Source organism: Orbicella faveolata, unplaced genomic scaffold (genome assembly GCF_042242905.1).
Source record: "Orbicella faveolata isolate gen_17 unplaced genomic scaffold, um_ofav_v1 contig_36, whole genome shotgun sequence".
Classification (NCBI taxonomy): Eukaryota; Metazoa; Cnidaria; class Anthozoa; order Scleractinia; family Merulinidae; genus Orbicella; species Orbicella faveolata.
The window spans coordinates 13848963-13876447 of NW_028301565.1; the positions used below are offsets into that span (position 1 = coordinate 13848963).

The following is a 27485-nucleotide window of genomic DNA, read 5'->3' on the forward strand; positions in this document are numbered from 1 at the left end:
ACTTGTAATCGAGGCTGTTATGTAATGTAATATTCAAGATGGCGGTCGCGCTGTGGAGAGGTAAGTGGGGTTGCGTTCGTTGGTTTTTGGGTTTTAAAATGTGCTCCAATTTCCCACGATACAAAATTTAATATTTGGTTGCTAATGTAATAATTTTTGTATTAATACTGAACTCTGATTCTGCTACTGGTGATTTAGTCGATGTTTTGTCTGGTCTATGTGATCTGCTCTTTATCAGTAAGATTTTATGTGTTACGTATGTTCATACATGCTCGTTTAGTTAAGTTACTGACCACTTATTTAGGTATATTTTCCTCTCTTTTTGCTTATGTTATGTTTTTAACCACAGCTCGAATACCTTAAAGCCAAATATTACGCGATATTTCAGCTTTCTGGTGCCTTCTTGGCATGGGAAGAGAGTCAAAACACTGCTAAAATATCAAACTAATTTTTGATGCATATATAACAAACCCATGTCAGTGAGGCACAGGGAAGTAGGTATTATTGAAAACCTCGTAAATGGCCAGTGTTTTGAATCGCAATTTGTCATGTGTAACTTTTAATCTGCTTAAAACTGGTCAAAAACCATTACTTTTTAAAATTAATTTGTCCTTGACTGTGGAAGGTGGCTGATTAAGTGGTAGAGCCATTAGAGCAGAGTTTACATCTGGTTTCTCAATGATTTTAAAGAGAAGGGAATTTTTGTCGTGCAGGGTAGATGTTTGTAAACCATATCTCTAAAGTTTTTATTGGTTTTGAAGGCTGTAGTGTAGCTGTTAGAGCCTGAATACAGTGTATGTTTTCTTCGTTTGGAGAAATTAATCCCTGGGCTTATGTTTGCTATCAAAATGGGGTATAATTACGTAGCTTTAAAGAGTACTGTTTCAATCCCATACACCATTCATTGTTATTTTAGCAAAAGATGTCCTCGAGGCAATTCTTTTACCTGTACATGTATCTGAATCCCTGCTTCTCTATCATGCCAGGTCGCGGTGGCTTGCCAGCTTTAAGCCAGGGATTCTTGAACAGTGTAATGCTATGGAGGGCAGGCCCACAAGGGTAAGTGTGGTATTGAAAGGTTATAGTTTAGAGGTCACATTTTTCCAAAGTTGAAATACATTTCTTACATGCAGATGCTCACAACTGAAGTGGCATGGTTTTGGCTTTCAGTGGCAGAATAAGTATATTTTAAAACATCCCAAATTCTTTACGTTATCTTTTGTATGACTTGTTACCTCATCCCTGAAGTTTAAGTTGCTGGACCTTCCATGTTGTAACACAGTGTTTCATCACAGAATCAGAAATGTTTGGTTTTGCTTGTTCTCTGCATTGTGCAGGTCCAGAAAATATCCCTACTCCCCCACAGAAGGGATTGGAATTTCCCTGGGGGGTGGGGGATTCTGTAAGACCAAAAATTTAAAGAAATGTGTGAAGCTTTATTGGAATTTCCAGAGGGGTGGGGGGTCTTAGAAAAAATCCCTTCCATGAGGGAGGCATGGATATTTTCTGGAACTACACATTGTCAAATAATCCATGCTCCTATTTGCTGGTAATTTTTTAATTTATGTGAAATACAAAAATTCTATAAATTAGTTATTTTTTTCCATTGTGTATCCCCCTGTTGTCATTTGTACTGGAATAAAAATCAGTCAAACTTTCTTCTTTGTTTTTACTGAATCGAGCTCAGTCATTCTCCATACACAGTAGAATACTTTTCTGTATTTCCACACTGACATGTACTGTACCTTTCTTAGCTTTACACGGATGTTGCGGCATGATGTCCTAGAGCTCTCTCTCTCTCTCTTTGCGACAGCTACATGTAGTCCTCTTCAGCTTAAACTTGAAATCCCTCCGATGATCAGATTTTTATCATCTTTCTACAGACTAGTGGTTGTGAATAAAAAGCAGAGTATAACAACTGGTTTTTCTGCAAAGCCAAAAGGAAAGTTGGACAATGCTGCAGGTACATGTAGAGTTTTTGTTATTAATTTGGTATTGTATTAAATGCACTTCAATGCTATTTAACAAAGTTAACAACAAGGAGCTCAAGTCTTACCTTTGTGGTCAGCATTGTCTTGCTATGCACATGTGGCAGGATTCCTTGTGTTCTTGGACCAAAGGGCATTGTAGCAGTTTGCATGTAGTCAGCGTTTTCTTGAGCATTATCATTTCTTGGGTGTGGAGGCTCCTCTCAGAAGCTGTTCCACCCACCTACCACTCTGTTTCCCTCCCTTTTTTTCCCCACTGTTTTATCAGTGTGTTTGGTGCCTGTTTTTCCCCTTCCATGTGGGGGCCCATTGCTGGGTTGTTAGTATTTCAGTGATCCATCTAGAAAAAGGTACATGTATCAGTGAGTGCAGGGACTCACACAACCAAAAACATGTGAGACCCACACACAGGAGTGTTAGTCCCACACTCATCATTATATAAGTTGCACCTATGAATAACACAATCAATTAAATGAGCTTTGTATTTTGTTAGTTACTTTTTTTACCTTGGAGGGCCATCTTGTGTCCGAGGAGACCAGCATGCCAATTTAGAGTGGTGTTTGAAAGCTTCGTTACTCATTCCGTCCGATTTCCTAGCCTCCAAGCAGACTTTACAATACATATAATTTCCATTTTTCTCGTAGACCAGCCACAAATATGTTTTGAGCCACAGCTCGAAAAATCTTTGTTCCTTAGATTTCGCAGATTTTGCTTGTGCTGATTCTTCATTGTCTTCATTCGCTTTTGCATCATCCTCCTCTACTGCAGTTGCTGTTTCTTGCTCTTGATGTTTACTCACTTCAGGCCGTTTTGCAAATGAGAGCTGTGTTTGCCCCTCCAGGGGCTTAAGTTTTTTCTTCGGTCCCATATAACTGGAATAACAATGTCTGTCTTACGAAAGCAAGCAGGAAGAGACAGAAAACACGTGTATGGAATCGAAAACCATACACTTCTGTAAAATACCGCTGATCATTAAAATTGAGCCTGCAATGACCAGAACATAATGGCGTTCGCTTTACGATCACGCATTGCTTACTTTGATACGTATTTTGAGATTTTTCATAAATAGAGAAGAAAAGTCATCAAGTCATGACTGTAATAGAGAGAGGGTAATTTTTTTGCCTCTAATGGGATGCATCTGGGACGAAATTTGTGCATCTTTTAGGAAAATTAGGAGTCTGAGACGCGGGACGCGCAGGTAGATGGATCACTGTATTTGCCAGACATGGGAGTGGTCACTATCTAGGAGCTGGCTTTCAGTAGTGGAAACTCCTGGATGTCTCTGGCACTCAACCTTCATTTTGCAAGGCAGTTTTTTAATGATTGCATTTTTCATTCACAGCACTACAGTGTATGTCTGAAATATTTCAGAAATGACTTTCTATCAGTAATAATACTGTCCATGTGGCAAATAGGGTTTTCATTGTTAAATCTTGTAATAAAAGTGACAAAATTAGTAGTGAAAGATCTTTAAATCATGGAATTACATGTAGCCATGCAAATGCTGGCGCAGGCTTAAGAGCGAGGACAAATGTTTTTTGCTCTATTAGCTTTCGTAATCCAAATCCATGTCTTCTGAGATCTGAGTTAAATCCAGTCTCGGATGCAATAATCAGTACGACAGGTATGAAATTACATATAACCTGTATATTTTACATGTGAAATATTGTTATGTACATGTAGTGTGACTCTACTAGTATAATTATACATGTTTTTGGTTGTGTTCTGCAGAATATGTTATTGCCAGAGTTGATGACGTAGTGAACTGGGCTCGCAGGGTAAGCTGTCAAAATCAACAGCACAAATTAGTAGATATATATGTAGTTTGCTAGTACTTACTAATTTTTTTTTCAAAGGAACATATTTTTCGGATGAGAATTATGGTAATTTCGAGACCCCCTTTTAGGCATGTTCATACCATATTTTCTTGATAAGCTACTGTTGACATTGTCATTGAAATTTGGCCTTGTGGACTTGGCTTTTGTTTCACTTCAGTTGAGTCAAGGCAGATATTTATTTGAAAGGGTTTTCATTCAATATTTTTGGTGCAGCTCTATGTAAATGTATCTAGTCATTACACTAACAAGTACATTGTGAAGGTCATGAATAAGACAGTATTTAAAAGTTACTTTCTGTTTTTTTTTGAAGGGCTCTTTGTGGCCGATGACATTTGGTCTTGCCTGTTGTGCAGTTGAAATGATGCACTTTGCTGCACCAAGGTACAGCCTAAATAACTTCAACTTTTATATGATAAGTGCTATTGGAACTCATCAACAAACTGCTAAAGGAAAGATGAACAGCCAGCACAGAAACTAAATATTTGTATGTTCACAAACCTGTACTGGAGAAGTCAGGAAAATAAATGCTGGGTTTGACAAATATTGATAATCATGTTGAATCAATTATTCCTATCCAGTCAAAGATTAGCAACCTCCACCCTGAGAATACTTAGAAAGTTGTCATGTCATCATGATACAATCCATTTCTGTATAGCTTAAAGATGAAAAACTGCATGTTAAATCCATTCTTGGACCCTAGAATGTACCATCATCTGATTCTTGTTCCTCCAACCTTAGTGCTGTTTGTGCTAGTGTTAGAGCCCTGACCGAGGCCCTTGTGTTCTAGTTTTGGTAAAGATTTTTACTCTTAGTTCACAAACCATAAGTTGAAAAGTACAATAACCAAGTTTTTGCATATATATGTGCAACTTTTTTCTTTCTCTTTTTTCATAGATATGACATGGACAGGTTTGGTGTTGTGTTTAGAGCAAGCCCTGTAAGTACATTGTATTTGACATGTACACGTAAGAATACATAAGTTATCATATGTTGTGTGCATCCTGTTCATAATATCTATAAATGCTAGTACAAAATGTTTGGGCATCATCTTGTCACCATTATCAAAATTATGCAGATTTTTAAGTAGCCCAGTTTGGATATATATTAGTTTAGGTGTGAAAGAGTCCTAAATAATATTCATGTATGTATATCCAATCCATGTGACTTAAAATCTGCATTTGACAATGGCGACAAGATAACACCGAAACATCATGTACTGGCGTTCATGTTTCTTTGAAAGTGGTTCTCTATATCGTATTTAATCAAAACAGCCATAAACAATATTTTATGGTTGTACTGTACCAGGCATCCACATTCACATGTAATTTTTACAATAATTATTACTGTAAAAATTCAGTCTCTTTGTGGATGCTTAGTACTTATACATATTTATTTCAAACTTTTGCTTTGTTTAGCGCCAAGCTGATGTGATGATTGTGGCTGGAACTCTGACTAACAAAATGGCCCCAGCTTTGAGAAAGGTAAGGGAGCAGTGTGGTAACTCATTGTATCAATGGAAGGTGATATGCTTACAATGTAAAAGCAGTTCATTAAATTTGATTTTGCATAACAATGCTTCCTCTCTTGTACAAGTGCTGTCAAGGGTTTGCCCTCTTGTGAGTGTCATTTTAATTCCCCTGGACTGAAGAAAAAGTACAGGTCTCCATTTTAGTCATTGTAACCCTTAAACTTCCCTGTACTAACTGATAAAGAAAAGCTGCAAAGGCAACTTTGCAAAGGACTTTTTATCAACAGTCCTGTGACATTAATCAGTTTCTGGCTAGATAATAAAAATTATCTTAATGCATTCCAAAATTCTCAGTTTGCTGATATCCACAAGACCCTTGTTGATTTTAGAGACAGGTAGTGTGTTGGACTCTGGATTAAAAACTTCAAGGGCTAGCTGAGGAAGGTCTCGGACAAGACACTCTCTCAGTGCTTGTATCCGAACTTAACATAAAACCAGTTTCCCATCCAGGGCTAATGACAGTACTTTTAGCTCATGGTACAGAAAGCATGATAAGCTTCAGCAGTGTGTGCTGGTTTCTCCAAAGTGTGATTTTAATGTCCTTTTGCAAGAATCTCAGTGAGCAGCATTTAACCCAAATTTTGTACATTTAGGTATATGACCAGATGCCTGAACCACGCTGGGTTATCTCCATGGGAAGGTATATAGTCTTCATGTACATTTTGTGTTTTACTGGAGAAAGTTTTCCAACTACATGTATGCTAAACCTCTGCAGCTGTATGATCTCTGTGTTTCCACCTGTTTTTACAGTAGCTGTCATTTACTTTGATTTGTTTCATCGTACAGTGTACATACTGTATGCGGTGTCTTAAACTGGCTGAAAATTGTAAATGTAAAATGTAAACAAGTAATCGTTGATTTACATGTAAATTTTCCAGGAAGAATAACCTTTCAAAAACAGGTCCCTGAAAGTTTCCATACTATCATAGGTAAAGTCTGCATGCGAGCCTTATCCCGGTTTCTGTAGCATGAAGCGACTAGGAGTATTTCTACTCCCCCCTGGATGGGATGCTAGTCCCCCAGCATTAAGTTTGCCGGTACCCATTTATACACCTGGGTGGAGAGAGGCACTGTGAGTGTGTCTTACCCAAGAACACAACACAATGTCCCCGGCCAGGGCTCGAACCCGGAGACGAGCGCACTAACCATGAGGCCACCGCATGGCAATATAAAATCAGTATGCAGCATATTGCCCAGTTCATTTTGAGACACCGTGAGTTTCCTTGATAGCAGAATGCATAAAAAATAGGGGCAAATTGTCGTGTCCCCATCTTTAATACGTTGCTTTGTGGACCAATTGAAAAATTTCAATGAGACAGGCCAACCGTCAACTTTCTCTAAGAGTGGGCCGTGTGGCTCAAGCTGTCCAATTCAGAGAGGCTTCCCCCTTAAATATTTAGTAACTGTATAGAGAAACAACTGTCCACTTTTCAATGGTGTCTGCTTAAGAGAGTTGATTGTACATATATTTATTACTGACATATTTCATGCTCCTATTTTGGTCTCATCAGTTGCGCTAATGGCGGAGGCTATTATCACTACTCCTACGCAGTAGTCCGCGGCTGTGACAGGATTGTTCCAGTAGATATCTATGTCCCAGGCTGCCCTCCTACAGCCGAGGCACTGCTGTATGGAGTCCTGCAGCTGCAGAAGAAGATTCGCCGTAGTAAGCCCATCAGGATGTGGTACCGAAAGTGAGGTGTGTAGAAGTGTTTACAGTGGTAGCAGTACAATCGCTGGCTTGTACAGCTGTGCTAGTGAGCAACCCTGGAGGGAAAGACGATGGGGGAAGGCGAGATTCCCACATAATAGTGTTTACATATACATGTACGACAGAAACAAGTTGTCGGTAAGAAGTGGTTCTTAGGGGGTGAAAATGAACTAATGCTGTGTCCATAAAGACGCTATTTTGGTGCCTCGCGGGGCCCTTTCAAAATTTTCAAAGATCACCCTTGTCAATTTTATGTCCTGGTTCTCCCTCCCGTTATTATTCAAATCGTCTTAGTCTGTTTTATATTAATCCCAATACGTCAACAAGAAACCAGTAATTCAGAGAGAGACACGGATGGTTGTGAGAATGGAGGATTACGCAGAAATAAACATAAAATAAAATTAGACTTAATTTTTCGAAAAGCGCCATAATTTTCATTTATTTTTATTTTTTTGTTATTACAGGCGACGTTTTGGAATCAAATTGATCCTGTACTACGCGACCGTCAGTTTTTCAAATATTTTTTTGTATTGTAAATACAAGCACTTGTGGTCAGTTACTAACAAAGCGTATCAAAGACCTTGCTGATTTTGTAAAGTATTGTAGTCATTCCCTCCTGTAATTTCCATGTTAAGGATGTTGTGTTGAAAAAAAAAAATCGCTTCCTGATAATGTCGGGCGTATTGTAATGGGAAAAAAACTTGTAACTCGTGAATGACCAGTTACAGTTGCGCGAGCTAAGTGTCTCAATCTGTGGAAAAAGAAGTGTTACAATAAATAATGAACTGTATCATGAGTCTTCCAGAAGAAACGAAACGACAGTAATTTCGCTTTTCAAACAGGCCTTTGCCTTAAAACGGTTAATCTCTCATGCTAAATTTGATGCTTTCACAGCGTAAGATGAGAAAGCAACAGTGTTGCGCTTGACAGTTGGGCTCTTGTGTCAAGATCGCACGAATCCCGACTTTGCTGCGCATCCGGGTCGCATATTTTCGACTGTTTTAGTTCCAACCGCACTGTTAACATTGTGCTAAACGATGGATGCATTTTCCATAAGAGTTTTATGGCAATGTACTGAGAGTTTAACATCAGTGTTGGATTCCATATGAAATGGAAAGACTTTACAGGGGAGAAGTAGAAAGCCTCGGTTTTGGAGCGCGCAAGTTTCTTTTCTCTATTTCTGCAATCTCGAAGACGATAGTGCAGTTGGAAGGTTTCTGGAGTGAGTAAACAACTCCTTGTGTGGTGTCCCTATCCAGTGTTACGTGACACCTGCATCCGGGCATCAAAATCCTCAGCGCGTGGCGAAAGCTGGGAAGGCGCCAAGCGTATAGGAATGGGTTGATGGCAGAATTGCAAGTCACCGCTAAAAACGTCGAGTCCCGCAACCAATGGATAGTATTACAAGAGCACTTGGTGCATAAATTCATTGTATAAATTAAGAGGCATGGTGTCACGTAGCAAATTGCAAACAGAATCAGAATCGAAGTAAACGTTCGGGTCAGTTTTTCTTCGTACAGCGTCACTTGTCGGTTGGCAATAAACAGCCCCTGTAAGCTGTCCTGGCGAATGTTTTTCCTGCGTTGAATCGTCTTGATAATCTTGAAATAAGCGTAAATCACAGTACACAATGTAATTAAGATCACGACATTGGCGAACACCAACGAAAAAACACGATAGCCCATCACAAAGTACGGCGTTATAAACCCGGGCGACAAAATCCATATCATACCCGACGCCAGAAGTACTCTAGAGTTTGTCACACTCTGCCTGTACTTGAAGGGTTTAGAAATGGCATAGAATCGCTCTAGGGTTAATGCCAAAATGCTTAACACGGAAACCGTGCATGTGAGAAAGTAGAGCACTTGTAAAAGCCTGACTAAACTTGGCGAAGAAACAGACCTCGCTTCCATGAGGTGATACACCACTGAAATCGGCTCCGTGGCTGCTCCGACGAGAAGATCTGTCAGAGCGAGGTTCAGTATGAAGTAGGTGAAAGGCGTGCGGAGTTTTTTTAATCTGGGCGGGCTTCTTAGAATGACCAGACACACCAAGATGTTACAAGGAACAGTCACAAGCGCTACAACACCGGACACTGCGGCGGTGAAGAGAGACAGAGTTGTGGACGCTGGCACCGCCGCGCAATCATCTTTAACTTCCATCTCAAACATGTCGTCGCAACTTTTATCATCGACTATTGTAGCGATTAAATGTTATGCTAGTCGCGAGAGGTCTCTGAAGACTGCGTCAAATGTGTTGTTGCCTTTGTATTCGGAGGGCTGTGCGTTTAGTGAGTGAATATAACAAACTGTTCTCCTGACATCCAGCTTCCGTTATAAGCGAGTTTTCGCAAGTGACTCAGATTTTGGTCGTTATAAGCCTTTCTTCAAAGCAGGTTTTACTCCGGATACAATCTTCAAGGCTTAAAACATGTTCCATGTAATCCCCCCTGGGGCATTTCCAATTTTTCATGTTAAACGTTTTAAACAAATCGTCTGAACAGCACGTACTCTAAAAGCCGATTTCGTGACCATCACTACATGAAAGCATAATCATTACTGACCGTTTTAACACATACGTTCTCTCAAAAAACTGTCATTTAAAAGCTTTTACTAGTAACTTTACCGACAGACTATCGTTTGGTGAATCTGTAAACAGATCGTATCAACTTTGTCATTTCCATAGGCTAGGTCTCCTCTTGTTCAAAAACGTGTTCAAGATCAGTTCGGCTGAATAGTAGCGCTTATTTTATTATATGAATATGGATCAGTGTAGCGCTTGATAGTGCTTTTAAGACAGTTTGGCGCTAAATCGCTGTATACGTGGGCCATAATTCCTTTTTTTGGTTCAATTAAAAATTTCCTTGAATCAATTAAGGTTGGAATGGCTGCAGTTTCCTCTCGTGTAAGGACCATAACTTCCTATCCGTGGGTATTTTGAGAGTTTACTCTTCAGACTTAATTTGTTAGTTGTTGTAAAATTGAAAATGGCCTACCAGCCAATTTAAATTGGCATTAAGTCCATGTGACAGCAAACATCGTATACAAGACATCCGTTAAAAGTTAAAACACATTTTAGAATGAAATATTATACTTCATCATCTAGGTATTCCAATGTTTTTAAAAAGCCACGAATATTTAAATTACTAAAACTCCTTTTTCAAGCTTCTGGGTAAGCTTGAGGGAATTTAAACCAATTTTTAGGGAAAATATTATGTTAATCATTGCGTACCACAAGTCATTTTCTTTTTCAACCAAAGGAGCCGAATGTAATCATATGAAAACTTTGGTTCGTCTTCTTTGATTATGAAGATAAAAGCGCACAGCTATCAAATAAACGGCTGAATGCAGCTGTGCTCTGTTTGCTTTTTCAACAAGGGTTTTCTTGTCATTCGCCCCCAAAAATATCTCGTTAACGAATCAATTAACACGTTTTTTTTTTTTTAAAAAGGATGCTATAAACTCCTCCCTCCCCACGGTATAAAGCCTCACCCAAGAACAAAAATAAAATAGCGCCACTTTTTTTAATTTGTGAGGCCAGAAGCGTGCGGTTTGGGAGTCACGTGAAGCCATTTGTTTTTCTTTTTCTCAATTGTGGTTTGAAATATTTTTCCGGTAGAAAATGTACGTCGTCTTTCGATAGAGCAAATAAACGAAAATGATTCTTGGTAGATGTCTTTCAGCTATAGGATATTGCAGGGAAAGGAGTCAATAACAAATAATTAGCCAAAATTGCGCCCCAGACAGAGAAAGCTACTTACTCTGCACCTAAAATACACCTTCCGCTTGCAAGCTCTCCTTAAGATAAGCCCCCCATTCTTTTCAACAAACACACGCTAATAGTTTTTCTTTCCCTTTTCCCGTAATTTTGTGGGTAAACACGTTTGCTTCTTGAAGTTGGTCGCACAGTAACTGTACTGAGGTATCGGTTCGTAGTTTATGTCGTACCCAGACCCTCTGACCCTTCAGGAGCTAAACTTGAGAAATCCACAGAGTTTTACGAAAAAGTGGAAAAGCGAACAAGCAATTCAAAAACATTGAATTTGACAAGGTGGCCAAACATCAGACAGACAGTGCTAACTCGTGTTTGTTGAAAGAAAACAATGAATAACAAGTTTTCTTTTATGTGGCAGCTGTCGCAGTCCAGTTGGACGGGAAGAACGAGAGTCTGGAAACGATGGGAAGTATCTGTGCATGCCCGCAAATGATCTTTCTAGAGCCCGCGTTACCCTTATCCAGCGAGCTTCTCCTTTCGTGCCCAGAGTCCTTCGTTTCGTTTAGTCTTGTAACCCTGACAACCCTGGGTACCGAATGACACGTTACCAGGAATATGTACAAAAACGGTCACAAAAACGGTGGAGTGAGAAGAGTTTATTCTGGAATAGTCTTTTGCATCCCCGCGTAACGACCATTGTTTATCATATACCCATCTTTGCTTGTTGTAAGGATATCAGAAGTCCTGTAAATCAACGAACTGACAATGAAACAAAGCAAGATTTTCGCGATAACACGAGATGACTCTAATACTTCAGCTATATGCGCTATCCCTTCTTCTATCGTGATTTTATTGATTTCTTCGTTAGATCAGCAGTCTATCGAGCGATATCTCTCGCGCTGGCGGAATCGAAACGCCTTTAGCGCCATTAACCTTTTTAAAATGTGTGTACAGATTCTCAGGAAAAGTGTCGCCTTACAAATCACACATTTGAAAGTGCAAGTCTCTCTCTCTTGGTTGTGTGAACCTCGACGATAATCAATAGACATTTTTCAGGACTATGCTCGCCTTCCACTTCTCGGTTCCTTAATAGCTTGGTTTCCTTCTTTTCTGAGTTCTCATTGTCTCAACGATTAATTTTATCACCTCATAAAATGCAATTGTTCAACAATTTAGGTACCGTTTTGAATGAACCTTTTATGAGTAGATGACTAATTTATTTTTTCAATAGTACCGTCGGAGTATTGTCTCGTGTATCCCCCCCAAAAGAAATGAACTGCTAAATTTTTAACTTGTTTGAAGGACGGCAAGAAACTTAATGCAAGTTGAGAGTTGTTTGATGGTAATTTTGTAAATGATTACAGACGCGTAGACACTACTAGTCAAAATATCTGTTGTGTCGTAATTGACGTGTGCGTCCAACTGTTAATCCTAGGGTGATCGAAGTCAAATTTCTCCTGACAGTATCATGCACTCAAGAAGATAAATACTGACACTTGTAACTGACGTTAATAAGAGTAAATGTTTGTACTTGGACCTGAAAAGTTAAAAATTGAAGATAATATAATCGAAGTGGTAGATTTGAAAGTTTTATTCTCACGAAACTTGATTTTCGCTTACACAAATTGAAATTTTACACTTCCTGTTGCAAGTTTAGAGAATTCAGTTTACTAATTAATTAAGCATTAAGAAGACGTGATAGAAATGAAATGCAAATTCGGTCACAGACTCTTTAATTTGTTTATGCTTGGAGTGAATAGTATTTGTGTAAAGTTTAATTATTGTCAATAGTGATCTACATTCGTTGGCAAACAAACTTCGTGTGTTAAGCGGTCTAATCTCCAAAAAGAATTAGCGTCTACAGTAATGTCAGTGTTGAAAACTGTAGGAAGAGTTTTATGTTCGAGTTGTCAAGCCTCTAAGTTCGATAGACATGTTTCAAATCCATCTTAACGTCGTCCATCGCGCAGCGACCGTGGTGCTGGAAGTGATGTTGTATACTCAGGTATGTCTTTACTGTTTGTCTCGCACAGTCGGTGACTCTTCTGTCAATTGTTCTCAATCCATTTTCGGCGGAACCGAGTGACAGTCGGAAATACGTCTGCTTTCGCAGGTTAGGAAGTCTTAAATCATATTTTCAAAACACTGTTACTGTAGCACTGTACTTAACATATCCACTAAGGCAGTGCTTCTGAACAATTTGGCGATGTTTCTATTCTCGTTCTTAACATTTCGGCTTCTTTTTAAAGGAGCAATGTTGAGGATAGATGGCGGAAGTTCATATCGACACCAATTCTCAGTTATATGTCAGTTGTTTGCATTGTAGGGACGCCGTTAAGCATAAGAATTCCGGAGCATTCGTCTTTTACCGAGCTTAACTGACCTAGTTTCGGACAAAGCCAAAATTTGTCGCCACCTAGTGTAACAATTTTAGGCCCTTTCTGTGCAGTCGTAGGATGGAGTTCAAACTGATCTCGGTGGTTTTATTCAGTTGGATTATGTAATTGCCAGTAATTTGTTGGTTTAACTTTTAGCCGTTTGTTGGCTCGGAAAAAACCCAATTTTTCGTTTTGCCAAGTTTTTGAAATATATCTTTAGCTTCGATGATGAAATATATTAATCTAGAATACCTGAAGTTTGTTTGAGTTTAACCACCTGAAACTGTTGCCACATTAAAATGTCTGGCTTTCGATTTAATTTCTTTTCAGATTCAATTTTCTCCAAGAAAATTTCGGACTCTCTTTAGACAAAAGTGCTGAATCAACTTTTGGTCTCTTGGGGAGTTAGTATTCAAATCATCTCGAAATCGCATTGAAGTGAAGGAAGGAAGTGGGCTAAATTTCAGTTAGGTTGATGAGGTTATTGGCATTTTTTCCGTTAAAATTCGGCTGATTCAGTGCTGTACTTGGGCCATTTGTCTGCTGTGCTAGTCGATGGCACGTTAGGCAGGTTTTCAGTTTGGAAAGTGGCTTTTATTGCTTGTAATTTTGCAGTTAAATGTAGTTGATCTGGATGGCGAATTACTGACATTTTAGCACTTGCAATTTTTATTTTGGTTAGTTAACGAATTCGAAGCAGATATCTTTTCGTGTATAGAAAAAATTCAGACTATATTAGACTAACAAAATACACGATGTTTCGCAGTGGATGTTTAGTATAGGCTATATTTTGTGCCATAGAACATCTTTTCAAGCGTTTTCAAGTTCAGCAGCTTGTTTGAAAGTTAGCTTATTTATTTTGATTGCACTTTCGTGTTTGTCATGCTTGGCTGATAAACTGGTCATTTTGGAGCGACAAATGTCCACCGCGTAATGAGCGACAACTGGCGAAAATTTGCTAGTTTTAAATAAAACGTCTTGTTAATGACCGTTATCCGTGTTAGGTTATCCGTGCTAGGTTAAAAAAGTGTTAAAAATACGGTTGATATCATTTGATCGAAGGAATCTAGGGGTGCGTCTCTTTGGGATGATCCAAGAACATTCAGATCATGCAGCATATAAATGAACCGGCGACGAATCCACTCTGGGCACGGATTCATCGATTCCTTTGGTGTACCATGATCCAACTGACTGATCTTGATCACTGGTACAAGTCTGAATCATTTCAAAGAAACGTAGCCAAAAAATCCCACCACATTCTCAAAGTTAAAAGTAGACTGTTGATATGTCTATCTCTACGCCACGCGTTCGAGTCTCTTTCGTGGTCTCATTTTCAAGAAGCAGATCTAATGACGAGATCAGGGCCGATGACACTTATTTTGAAATCAGTATAATTTTACAGTTTGCCAGCATGAAAAACAAAAACAAAAAAAAACAAAACAAAAAAAAAAAAGAAAAGAAAAAGAAGTAAATAAATAAATCACTGCGACTTGATAGTATGTGCCAGTTGCAACGCCATTAGATTTCTTGGTAAATGCGATTATTGTTTATTTAGTAGCAACATAATTTGCTCAAGGAAACTTAGTTTTCAGTGGCAAGTTCTGTGAATTGTTTTATTCTCTTTAAAACCATGAATTAGCTTATTTACCTTACCGTTTTGTTCAGAATGTTGAACTTGAACTAAATAAAAAATTGTGTTCGGCGTACCTCTGCTAGCTGGCCGATTTTATAACTCACATGCTAATTGAGTGGAATGAGAAATCAGTACAAATTTTATTTGTTACTGCTCTTCAAGTTAAAAACTATTTGGTTGAGCATGTTTCTAAAACCGTTCACTGATTGCGCATCGTTATATTTCTTTCCAAATAGCGACGAAAAAGGTGTCCGAATTCTAGGATTGCAAAAGAAGTCCATCAGTTGTCATCCCATCTCTCTTATTGTTAAGGAGGTCCCCCATATAATGGAAATTTCTCGTTTTTAGGTAGCAAACCGAATTGAACAAGGCCCGCCCAAAATACACTGGACGTAACAAGCCATCTTTAACGCCGACTGATTCAAACGGCATTTCTGAAGGGAGGGAGAAACTAGTTTAGTCACATTTTTAACAAGTTCAGTTGATAACAAATTTTGGCCATTTGCGCTTATTTCACAAGGAACAATAGCGTATCTTTGAAAAACATTTCTTGTTCATGATTAAATAACTATAAGTGCACTACTCCTAGAGATCAACAGTCAACACAAAGCGTTAACTGATTTGCGATCGCGCGCGGTGACTCTCCTCGAAGCCTCTTTATTTTATCACACCCAGGCCATCGGGGTTATTTCTCACAAATGAAAATGTAAAATGTATTGTTTTGTAAAAGATAAAACCTACCAAAACTCGACATGCAATGCATCCCAAAAAATACTGAAAAAATATTTTTTTGGATCAGTCACCACTGGATTCGCTTATGGTTTAAATTTTTCTTTATTTACAACCACGTGCACACATATATTTGCTTCAAATATACTGTTGTCCCTATCAAAACTGTGCCTTAAATGTTTCCAGAGGACTAAAACAACTGGTAGGCTGATGGGTAAACTACTGCTTCGACTCGATCGTTGATAATTGAATAATATTTTAGAAGCCCAACATGTATGATTTAGGCCAAGGTTTCCTGCTGACCTAAGTAGAGTTGCCAAGTAAAAATTTCTGTTGTTTGCCTGTTTTCAGTTATAAAAACACATTTTCAGTAATTCTCATTTCATCGTTTAAAAATGCTCGTATATTTTTTCGGTTTATATGGAAAAATAAATGGCACAGTATTCGAGTTCAGAGGCGTTCGTCTATCACGAGTTTTCTTAATTTGCCCTTGATCGGAGTTGTGATGATTTCGGTTTCCATATACTCGTACTATATTGTGAATATTATTTTTAGAGCTTAACATTTTGAACCATTTCTCTGTAGTTGTTAGTTTATTAGTCGAGTTGGCAAAGATTTGATTTTTTCCCAGGAAGGAAAAGATAACTCAGCCGTGCGGCATGGCCTGATATGTAGCGCCTTCCGGCCCTAAGGTTACGCGGTGTTACGTAGAATGCAAGCAGGTTGATATAAACCTAAAGCTCCTGATGAACTATTTGTTTAAGAGATGTGTGTAAAACTACGTAGATTTTGAAAAAGTTATAAATTTTTTCAGGGAAAGCTTGCCAACGGTCACGAAATAGGTTATTTATGTTAAATTTATTCAAATTGTTATTAACTCGAATCGAAGTGAATTTCGTGTTCGTCATACCTGGTTGAATTTACAGTAAACACATCTTCTAGACCAAAAATTGTCTGCTTTTTCAAATGAAATAAACACTGAGGAAATGAAAAAATATTTATCGATGTTTGCCGTTACAAAGGAGTTTGTGAATAGTCACATCAGAAAATTTAATGGTCAAAGTGGCACTTTATTTTAGTTGAGACATATTGATTGAATAATACCTGTAATCTTTGACTGGAAGACATGATTGATCATCCCAGTTATACACTCATAAACGTCTTTCATATATTCACTTGAGTCTTTGACTTGGTCATCAAGTTAAGCGAATAAAGGAAAACGAGTTCTACTGACTAAAGCGGCCCCCTACATCAAAACTCCTTTGGAATATTGTGAGGTCATATGAAAAAAGGTACTGACATACCGATCAGCACGTAAGAGTGTCGCCGCAAATTTGTGATTTTTCAACGAATGTTTGCTGTTTGCTGTTTGCTGTTTTCTTTTTTAGCACATATATAAAGAATGGTTGTGAAATGACCAAAACCGATAATAAGAGAAAAACATCCCTTATGATAAAACTGCCTAGTTTGACAGCCGAAAAAGTTTTCCGTTTATCTTTAGTCATGTTGATGACGTTAGTGACACATTTTCTCTGTTGAACTTCAGCTGACTCGGTTCCGGGCTCACTAATGTTTGGGCCTTACCGCTTTGCTCAGAATGTTGAACTCGAACTAAATTTTGTGTTCGTCATACCCCTGATACCTAGCTGATTTTATAATACGCATTCTATTTGAGTGAAATGAAAAATCAATGTAAATTTTATTTATTGCATTTTACCGCCGTTCAAAAAGTATTAAAACCGATATTGCTGAGCATGTTTCAAAAAGCACGACTAGGTCGTTGTTAATTGAATAATATTTAAGGATCTTATTTAACAAATTAGGCCAAGGTTTTCTGTTGACAGAACTGGAGTTGCACAATAATTTGTCACCCTGTTTGATCTATTTGTCTTTTGTCAGAATTTCGGTGGTTTGCCTGTTTTCAATTTGCAGGGCTGTATTAAAAACACCTTTTCATTAATTCGCTTTTCATCGTTTAAAATTGCACATACGTTCTTTCGGTTTATATGGAAAATTAAAAGGCATTCTATTCAAGTGATAATTTTGAGGCTTTGGTCTGTCATGGGTATACTTCATTTTCCCCACGGATGGAAGTTTTGGTATTTGTATCCTTACTCGTATCATATTTTGAATATTATTTTTAGAGCTTAGCTATTTGAACCATTTCTCTGTTGAAGAGATTACAGTTGTTAGATTTAGTCTTATTCGCAAGGATTTGCTTTTTTTTCCGAGAAAGGAAGAGATAACTTAACAACAGTCGTGGGGTATAGCCTGATATGTAACGTCTTCCACAAGGTTACGCGGTGCTATGTAGAATGCAAGCAGGTCAGGAATATAAACCTAAAGCTCCCGACTATTTGTTAAAAGATGTGAGTAAAACAACGTAGAATTTGACAGTTATAAATATGATTTCAGCAAAATCATACCAACGGTTGTGAAATAGATTGTTTATCTTAAATTTATTCAAATTTTTATTAACTCGAATCGAAGTAGATTTCTTGTTCGTCATACCTGGGTGAGTTCACAGTAAACACAACTTCTAGACCAAAAATATCTACTTTTTCATATGAAATAAAAATTGAGTTAATAAAAAAAATAATTTATCGATCTTTTTGCCGCCCCAAAGGAATTTATTAGTCGACACATCCGAAAGTTTGGTGGTCAAAGTAGCACTTCATTTTAGTTGAGACATATTGATTGATTAATAATCTTTGACGTGGTCATCAAGCTAAGCGAATAAAGGAAAACGAGTTTTACTGACTAAAGCGACCCCTCCATCAAAATTCATTTTTGTTAACTACGATATTATGAATTCATACGAAAAAAGCCCTTTTTCAACGCATGTTTGCTGTTTGTGTTTTGTCAGTCTATCTTTTTAAGAAAGACACGAAACATTCTTTACCACTCTGAGCAAGCAACTATGAATTGATATTTTCGGATTTATATTTAAGTGCAGTCATACGTGATGAACACGGTTTTGATGAACATTACATGTGGCTCCAATGTTGAATTTGAAAATGTAACTCTTTCCAGAAGTGTTAAAGAGTAGAGGTAAATCGCAAAAAGAAAAGAAAATCACAGTATGACGTTTTTAATGCATTATACTAAAAAGATGCTGCAGTGTATAGACGAATTTTCTGATATGTGGAAGAAATATAGTTCGGAGTAAAAAATAATTCTAACTAGCCGGGAATATTAAAATCTTACGCCATTGACATTTGAGACTAAAAAAATTGAAAAGAGGACACTGGAAGTTTTCATTTTACTTTATCTAGAAGAAACCTTGGGTAAATAGAAGTGACGACTCAAATATAGTATTGCGTTGATATTTCTTGACCATTTTTGTCGACTCGGTGCGCACCATAGCTTAGTAAGCCCTCTTTACAGATAAACCCCAACAGTCATTCGAACAAATTAAAATTGACACGATGGCTTTTTTTGGTTAAGAAAACAAACGTTGTTTTTTAAGATATGGAATAGCCGACAAAGTTTTCCGTTTGTTTTCAGTCATGTTGATGAAGTTCAGTAGTGACACATGTTCTCCGTCGAAATTCAGCTGATTCGCTGCTGAGCTAACTAACGTTTGGGCTTCATGATCACCGCTTTGTTCAGAATGGTGAACTCGAACTAAATTCTGTGTTCGTCATACCTCTGATAAGTAGCTGATTTTATACAAGCATTGTATTTGAGTGGCGCGAAAAATCAGTACAAATTTTATTTGTTACCTTTACTACCCTTCAAGAAGTAATAAAACCTGTATTGCTGAGCGTGTTTCAAAAACTGAACACGACTAGATCGTTAATAATTGAATAATATCTAAGAATCTTAACAAATTAGGCCAAGGGTTTCTGTTGACAGAACCAGAGTTGCAAAAGTTGTCACCCACCGTTGAAAAAGGACAATTTCGGTGGTTGCCTGTTTTCAGTTTGCAGGGTAGTTTTAAAAACACCTTTTGATTAATTCAGTCGCATTTCATTGGTTAAAATTGCACATATATTTTTTCGGTTCACATGGAAAAATAGAGGCCATTATTTATTTGAGTTACAATTTTGAGCAGAAGCGTATAAAACCATTAAATGCTTCTGTTTTGAGTCGTTCAGCTGTAACGAGTTTTCATAATTTGTGTGGCCTGATATGTAACGCCTCGCGGTGTTATGTGCACTTTAAGCAGGTTAACATGAACCTAAAGCTTCTGATCGACTATTTGTTTAGAGGATGTGTGTAAAACAATGTAGATTTTGACAAAGTTATATATTTTTCAGCGAAAGCTTGCCATCGGTCACGAAATAGGTTATTTATCCTAAATTTATGCAAATTGTTATAAACCCGAATCGAAGTGAATTTCGTGTTCGTCATACCTGGTTGAGTTACAGTAAAAACAACTTCCAGACCAAAAAATTTCTGCTCTTTCATATGGAATAAAAATTGAGTAAATAAAAAAAGAATTTCTCGATGATTGCCAATACAAAGGAGTTTGATCAGAAAGTTTGGTGGTCAAAGTGTCACTTTATTTTAGTTGAAACCATTTGATTGATCAATAATCTTTGACTTGCTCATCAAGTTAACTGAATAACGGAATGAGTTTTACTGACTGAAACGGCTCCTCCATCAAAATTCCTTTCACGTTACTGCGATATTATGAGCTCAGATGAAGAAAAGGTTGACATACAAATCAGTACTAAGGGTGTCGCAAATATATGGTTTTCAACGAATGTTTGCTGCTTGTGTTTTGTTTTTATCTTTTTTAGAAAGGTATGTAAATTCAAATTAAATTCAACCTTTCAGTTATGTTTAATACAATCCCAATCGGGCCAAAGCGTTTACCCGGTAAACGCTTTGGCCCGATTGGGATTGTATGATTTTACTGGTTAACGTTTCTTTAGCATTGAGTGAAACTAAACTTAGTATGCGACAGTGCGCTTTTTCATTATGCAAATATTTGCTGATCTTTCGTTAAAAGAAACTTTGTATATTGACGTTTATTAATTTTCAGAACATTGTGTACTAACAGAAGCAACAACTTTTATATTTATACCAATTTTCTTTTATTTAAAGCCGCCAATTATTTACAGTGACTTCAAATATTCCTACATTGTAAGCTATTGTACTCCGCAGTTCCAGTGGCTGGCCGAGAAGCTGTGAACATCCTGATTGAAAATTTCTAGGTCCAAAATACAGAAAATATAAACTCGAAATATATTTTTCGATCTTCAATTGTTTAAATGTCCAGCACAAGCAATTACGCTGCTCAAGCTAAGTTACAGGGCGAAATTGTTGACCTAATTTGAGGTCTTATTTAGCCGCTCTTTCCTAATAATATATACAGTATGCCAAACAAGCTGTCCGATTTTTTTTGTGAAGGTCGTACGGGTGAAATTCTACGTTGCCCGTCGTCACTCGTCAGTCCTTTCGCAACATTTGGTTAACGACCTCTTATTGGAATGTGCCTTTCCAAGAAAGAGAGAGAGAGAAAGGGAGAGAGAGAGAGAGAGAGAGAGAGAGAGAGAGAGAGAGAGAGAGAGAGAGAGAGAGAGAGAGAGAGAGAGAGAGAGAGAGAGAGAGAGAGAGAGAGAGAGAGAGAGAGAGAGAGAGAGAGAGAGAGAGAGAGAGGAAAAAAAAAAAAAAAGGAAAAAAGAAAAAAAATGACACGAAGCATTTGTTTTTCTCTCCACCTGACTCAGGTCTTGAAACTTTTCGCTGTTTCGATCGAAAAAGACATGCTTTCGGGGAGGATATACTTCTATTATTCCCGTTTTAATCATGAAAGGAAACATTTACAGTATTTTGTGCTATACATTAATTGAATGTTTTCGAAGGCCTCAGAAGCGAAACAGTGTCGAGAGTGAAAAACAATAGAGACAATAGGTTGTTGTGTCTTGTGCCTTGAGGCTGTATCAAGTTACTCGAAGGTTTTCTTGTTATTAAAAACATTTTTAAAATATTCATCGCTGTTCAAATATATTACCTCTGTCTTTGTGGCTGCAAATTGACTTGTTTGTCAAATTCCATTTGTGCCAAAGAAGAGTGTGTCAAGGAATACGTTTTGAATTTCAATTCCAGATGAAGATGATTTGTCAGTTGACCTCAGTCCTAGTAGGCTTATTTTTTCTTCAGTCCACCGTTGTCAGTAAGTTAACTCGAAGTTAATTTTAATTCTCCTTTTTCTACATGCGCCGTTTTTAGCAAAGTCCTGGTAAAATCACAAACGCAAACAAAACTACTCCTGAAAAAGAGAAGCCATCGACATAGTCTCTTTATCCAGGGGAAGAGTAGGTTCCAGCCGTTTTGGCAGTCCTTCTTGTTTGTCAAGAAAAGCGGGCTCAAAAAAGGGCCGAAAGAAAATAACGTTTTTCGTCATTTTGTTTGTAATCACAGATGCGAAGACAGACGAATTCTTGCAAATGAAGGTTTTCAATCCAAACTTTCGAGTCTCTGATTCTGAGATGCATGCAATGCTAAAGAAGGCAGACCTCACGGGTCATGGATACAAAAAGGAAGTTACCATGAAGCAGAGGCAGAATTCTGATAATGGCAAACTACAATACGAGGTATTATTGCAATTCTGTGTGTGATTTGTACGACATGAATGTGAAATGGCTAAGCTTGTCAGTAATGTGTTCTTTCAAATCAATATCCATAACACGATGCGTGAATTTCTAAAATTACACTCTTTCTTTCTTATAAGAATATTTCTAGTAAGAAATCGAGGCTGAAATTTGCGAAATTTTAAGAATGTTTTAAGAATAAACTGGAGGCCGAGATTTTGAAAAGAAGATAATTTTGTGCGTTGAAAATTTGTAAATACAATACAATTATATGTTTTAACTAAACCGTTTAAAATTCTTCTTTTCTTTCAAAGGCAAAACTAGCCAAAATGCAACAAAAACAGCACTAGCCGTGTGTTCGATGCTGGTAGGCATTTCTGCAAGAGGTTATGTGCGTCATATAGGCTGACTTCAAAATTACTTTAACGCCATCCAGGCATCAAATACATTCCGAAACAGAAATGTAATACGCTATAATCGAAGAATATTCACAAGAATATTTTCAGTCTTAAATCGGCAGAAAAATGACAATATTCAGCCTCGGCCGGGAAAACAATATTGCTATAAAAAAAGGGTACAATCGTCTCATTTCCTTATTTAGTGTTATTGTAATTGTATTATTTCGTTGTTAACTTACTACGTTCGAAGTTTTGAAAAAAGGCCATGTCCTATGTTTTTTCTCTTCCAGAAAGCGTACTTCTTCTACAAGGTAGTCAACTGCACCCAAATCAAGACAGTTGAACAAGAATTGGACAATTTGTTACCAGGTAAAAAGAGCTAGCTACAAACTGAGTGAATGATCTTGATAAATGATAACGTGATTGTAATTATGGAAATTAACTTCACTCTGGAATGTGTTATGAAAAATAAAACCTTCCACTCAATGTTGCTTTTCTCTAGTTGCCTGAAGTAGACAAGGAAAGAAACAGAACAAAGCAAAAAATAAAATAAAATAAAACAAAACAAAACAAAACAAAACAAAACAAAACAAAATAAAATAAAAAAAAATAATAATAAATAAAAATAAAAACACCGTAAGAGTGCATGGGACTCGGTTGCAAACCTTAATAGTAGTGAGACAGAGGACCGTAGGTGCGTGCTGTGCAATTATTTGCCATGTTCTATCATGCATGATTAGTGGTATTAGACAACTGGATCATGATTGAAAGTCCAAGATCAATGTGAGTTCATGTTGACAGATGCAATACTTCACACACAGAGATTGAGAGAAGTTTGAGTTGGCCTTTTACAAAACTGTAGCCGGGTCATTTTTCCATAGGAATAATTTACTTGATCCCTGTAGATCGGAAATAAACTGGGTACTGGTCAACAGAAAATATTCGATTGTTGTGAAATCATGTAGGTCGGTGTGATAACATTATATTTTTCCACCCTTACCAGGCGTTCTTGGGAAAGATGAACAGAACACGTTTAAAAAGGAAGTTAAATTCAGGCACCTGAATAACATGGGGATGTGCAGGGTAGGAATGGAGATTCATTTCAAGGAGTCTGAGGGCTGCTCTGCCGATAAGAAAGTTTCCCGACGACGCAAGAAGCGTTGGTTCGATTGCTGGTGGTGCGAAGGTTGTGTGGTCGTCCAAACAGCCCGATAAAGCGTTTCGATCAGACAACCCTAAGCACCAAAGGAACAGCTATTGCATAGAAACCGTTAGTATCGACAACGCAGAGAAAAGTAGAAACTCAAAAAAGATTTTCTCTCAATTTTACGCCGTAAACTTTTATGGAGAAATTAAGCATTAAAACTGTTGTAGAACTGCTTCTAAGCTCGAATAAACTCAGGGTTAAAGTGGATCTTCATTTCACGCGTGATTATTGGGTTGGCTCACATTTAGTTTGAATTAATTTTGTTTTAAAAAATCCCACAGATTGTTATAAAAGAAACCTGAAAATTGCATGGGTCTCCTATTGCCCTTTTGGTTTATTTGTCGTTTTTCTATCAACAATTACTGGCAAAGAGAGCATCCACCCCTTTAAAACACCTAAACCTACTTTACGATGGGTCTTCCCTTTTTACTACAAAATGTTTCTGCAGTGTGCTGATGTTGGGGGAGGAAGGGGTTAAAGGGCGCGAAGTGAAGATGAGCTCTTTTTAGGGATGAAGATAGCGAAAAGTTCTCAGAAAACAAGATAGACTGCAGCGCAATGTCACTAAAAATACACGTTTTACTGCGTGCGGAATAGACTACGAGACTAGCAGTCAGAAAACAAGATAGACTGCAGCGAAAAATATCACTGTAAATACATGTTGTACATGTTGTACTGGGACTTGGAGAACAAGATAAACTGCAGCGAAAAATATCGCTACAAATATATGTTTTACTGTGTGCTGAATAGACTACGAGACTAGGACTCGGAAAACAAGATAGACTGCAGCGAAAAATATCACTGTAAATACATGTACTGCGTGCTGAATAGAGCACGAGACAAGAACTTAGAAAACAAGATAGACTGCAGCGAAAAATGTCACTGAAAATACATGTTGTACTGCGTGCTGAATAGAGTACGAGACAAGAACTTAGAAAACAAGATAGACTGCAGCGAAAAACATCACTGAAAATACATGTTGTACTGCGTGCTGAATAGAGTACGAGACGAACTTAGAAAACAAGATAGACTGCAGCGTAAAATGTCACTGTAAATACATGTTGTACTGCGCGCTGAATAGAGTATGAGACAAGAACTTAGAAAACAAGATAGACTGCAGCGAAAAATATCACTGTAAATACATGTTGTACTGTGCGCTGAATAGAGTACGAGATTAAAACACAGAAAATAAGATAGACTGCACTGAAAAATATCACTATAAATACATGTTGTACTGTGTGCTGAATAGAGTACGAGATTAGGACACAGAAAATAACATCATGGGACTGCAGCGAAAAATATCACTAAAAATACATGTTGTACTGTGCGCTGAATAGAGTACGAGATTAGAACACAGAAAATAAGATAGACTGCACTGAAAAATATCACTATAAATACATGTTGTACTGTGTGCTGAATAGAGTACGAGATTAAGACACAGAAAATAACATTATGGGACTGCAGCGAAAAATATCACTAACAGTACATGTTGTACTGCGTGCTGAATAGAGTAGAGATTAGGACAAAGAAAATAAGATAGATTGCAGCGAAAAATATCATTAAAAATACAAGTTGTACTTCTCGGGAAAGATGGAGAGAACACGTTTAAAAACGAAGTTAAATTATGGCACCTGGATAACATGGGGACGTGCAGGGTAGGACTGGAGATTCATTTCAAGGAGTCTGAGGGCTCCTCTGCCCATCAGACAGTTTCCCGACGACGCAAAAAGCGTTTGTTCGATTGCTGGTTTTGCGGCGGCTGTGTTGTCCTCCAAAAAGCCTACTAAAGCGTTTCGATCAAGCAAATCTAAGCACCACAGGAACAGCTAAGGCATAGAAAAAGTTAGTATCAACAACGCAGAGAAAAGTAGAAACTCAAACAAGATTTTCTCTCAATTTACACCGTAAACTTTTGTGGAGAAATTTAGCATTAAACCTGTAGTAGAACTACTAGAACTGCTTCTATAAGCTCGAATAAACTCAGGGTTAAAATGGATCTTCATTTCACGCGTGATTATTGGGTTTGACATACATTTAATCTGGGTCAGTTTTGTTTTCAAAAATCTCACAGATTGTTGTAAACGAAGCCTGAAAAAATCCATTTGTCTCCTTTTGGTTTATTTGTCGTTTTTCTATCAAGAATTTATTACTAGCAAGGTGAGCATCCACCCCTTTGAAACACCTCAACCACCTTAACAACTTTCCTTTCCTTTTTAGCACAAAAGGTTTTTGTAGTTGGCGTTGAGGGGGGTATGTGAAGATGAAGGGGTGGGGGGGGGGGGGGGAAGAGGTTAGGGGGCCCGAAGTGAACATGAGCCTTTTTTAGGGAGGATGTGGGAAAAAATTCTTACCTATCTTACCTTACATTTTCCAACAAAAAATGCTATGTGGTAAAAATTTTATTGAACGATCTCTGGCTGAAACGATTAAAAAAATACAAGCTTTCGACTCCCTGATCTACAGTCTTCGACGGGTAAAATGTGAGTGACAAGAAACGAAGAAAACGAAAAAATTTGAAGAAAAAACTCTTACGGGCTCTTTTCAAAATCTCCGATGAGCAGCCCCGTCCGTTTTATATGAGAGTCCCCCGGGGTATTCCTCTTAAAATGCACCCATCATGTTTTGAACTCGCCACTGAAGCGAGCCAATGGTCGTTCGCGAGGTCTTTCACCCTTAGACCGCTTGCCTTAGATTATACAAGGCCCGATCTGTTCTAGATAACCGGCAGTGGTTTTATCATTTAAGACATAGGACTCATAGACGTTTCCATCAGAAAACCGAATAGGACTCTTATCTTCAAAAAACTGTTATCATGAACACTCAATACAGTCTTGGTAGGATGACGTAGTAAAGTTGATAGAACCCAATCATGGATTGAAGAATGTTCTACTCAGTCAGTGCATGTTCATTGTGAGCTATTGTAGACTGTATTATGCTACAGTGCTATTTTATCTGTCTTGTGAGACTTAACTTGCGGACAGACACAACACTGGGTCACACGCATGTGTCTTCCTTGCTTCCTTTTCCACCGCCTGAACAGGTTTATTTTAATACCTGAATCTTCCTTTACATTCTAGTTTGGTAATCCCACAAAAAGCTCAAGTTCACAGTTGGCCACTCCACTCCTTACCCGTTTTTCAGCGTGAAATCTTTTGATGTATCCCAAGGTAATCAAACTGGAATTTTAGGTCTGCTGCTCATCAAATTTGGACGGTTTGTTTATCCAGATTTTGCATTAATTTTCTTTTTAAACCCTTCATTTTTGTGGTAAATTTAGAGCAAGTGCACAGAAAAATCGAGCAAAATGCAAAAATCGCGGCCACGGTCAAAAATGAAACCAATCTTAATTTTCAATTTGTAATGAGGTAATAACGAGTTTTCAAAGATTTCGGGGTTTCTTTCTCAAAATACAGCCGGATTTTCGAATTATTTGAGAAAACCGATTTTCGCACTCTTGCTGGCGAAAGATAGCAGAATAATTAGCATAAATTGGCATTCGCGTAAATGTCTTTGCGTAAGTAGTTAAGCCCGGCTATAACACCGGGAAGAAAGAAACTAAGTTAAAAGGGGAAGTATCTGACACTTTATTTATGTCTACCTTTTGGTTCTAGATGATGCTTCTTGCTATGAGAAAACACATTCTTTGATAAGGCAGTTTCACCACAGTCTCAGCAAATCGAGTTTCACTTCATAATTACAAACCAACTATTCGATATGTGGCCATTGTTCAATCGGGCTCGTTTTTTGGCTATAACGTGTCTTAGTGTTCTCCTTTCACACCGTCCTGTCCATTTTAAGTCCATTTTATGAGTTGCT

General features: G+C 37.8%; 3 protein-coding genes across 4 annotated transcripts; 2 read left to right on the forward strand and 1 right to left on the reverse strand.

Moving 5' to 3' along the window:
- Position 1: 1 nt before the first annotated feature.
- LOC110064274 (uncharacterized) lies at positions 2-7855 on the forward strand. The gene is made up of 10 exons (XM_020771307.2): positions 2-60; positions 987-1059; positions 1884-1963; positions 3720-3766; positions 4137-4207; positions 4721-4763; positions 5242-5307; positions 5948-5994; positions 6866-7053; positions 7530-7855. Exons 1-9 carry the CDS (start codon positions 39-41, stop codon positions 7050-7052), a joined length of 636 nt encoding a protein of 211 aa, XP_020626966.2. The 5' UTR covers positions 2-38; the 3' UTR covers position 7053; positions 7530-7855.
- A 187-nt stretch (positions 7856-8042) lies between these two features.
- LOC110064341 (histamine H2 receptor-like) lies at positions 8043-9323 on the reverse strand. Its single transcript, XM_020771384.2, has one exon. It carries the CDS (start codon positions 9234-9236, stop codon positions 8187-8189), a length of 1050 nt encoding a protein of 349 aa, XP_020627043.2. The 5' UTR covers positions 9237-9323; the 3' UTR covers positions 8043-8186.
- Positions 9324-12553: 3230 nt separating this feature from the next.
- LOC149102347 (uncharacterized) lies at positions 12554-23876 on the forward strand. 2 transcript variants are annotated; one of them, XM_089275432.1, is made up of 4 exons: positions 12554-12784; positions 21895-22067; positions 22753-22831; positions 23466-23876. In XM_089275432.1, the coding sequence occupies exons 2-4, from the start codon at positions 21921-21923 to the stop codon at positions 23675-23677; spliced, it is 438 nt and encodes a 145-aa protein (XP_089131558.1). In that variant the 5' UTR covers positions 12554-12784; positions 21895-21920; the 3' UTR covers positions 23678-23876. The 2 variants fall into 2 exon arrangements, with proteins under 2 accessions (XP_089131558.1, XP_089131557.1); XM_089275431.1 differs by lacking the exon at positions 12554-12784 and adding an exon at positions 21496-21646.
- Positions 23877-27485: the final 3609 nt, after the last annotated feature.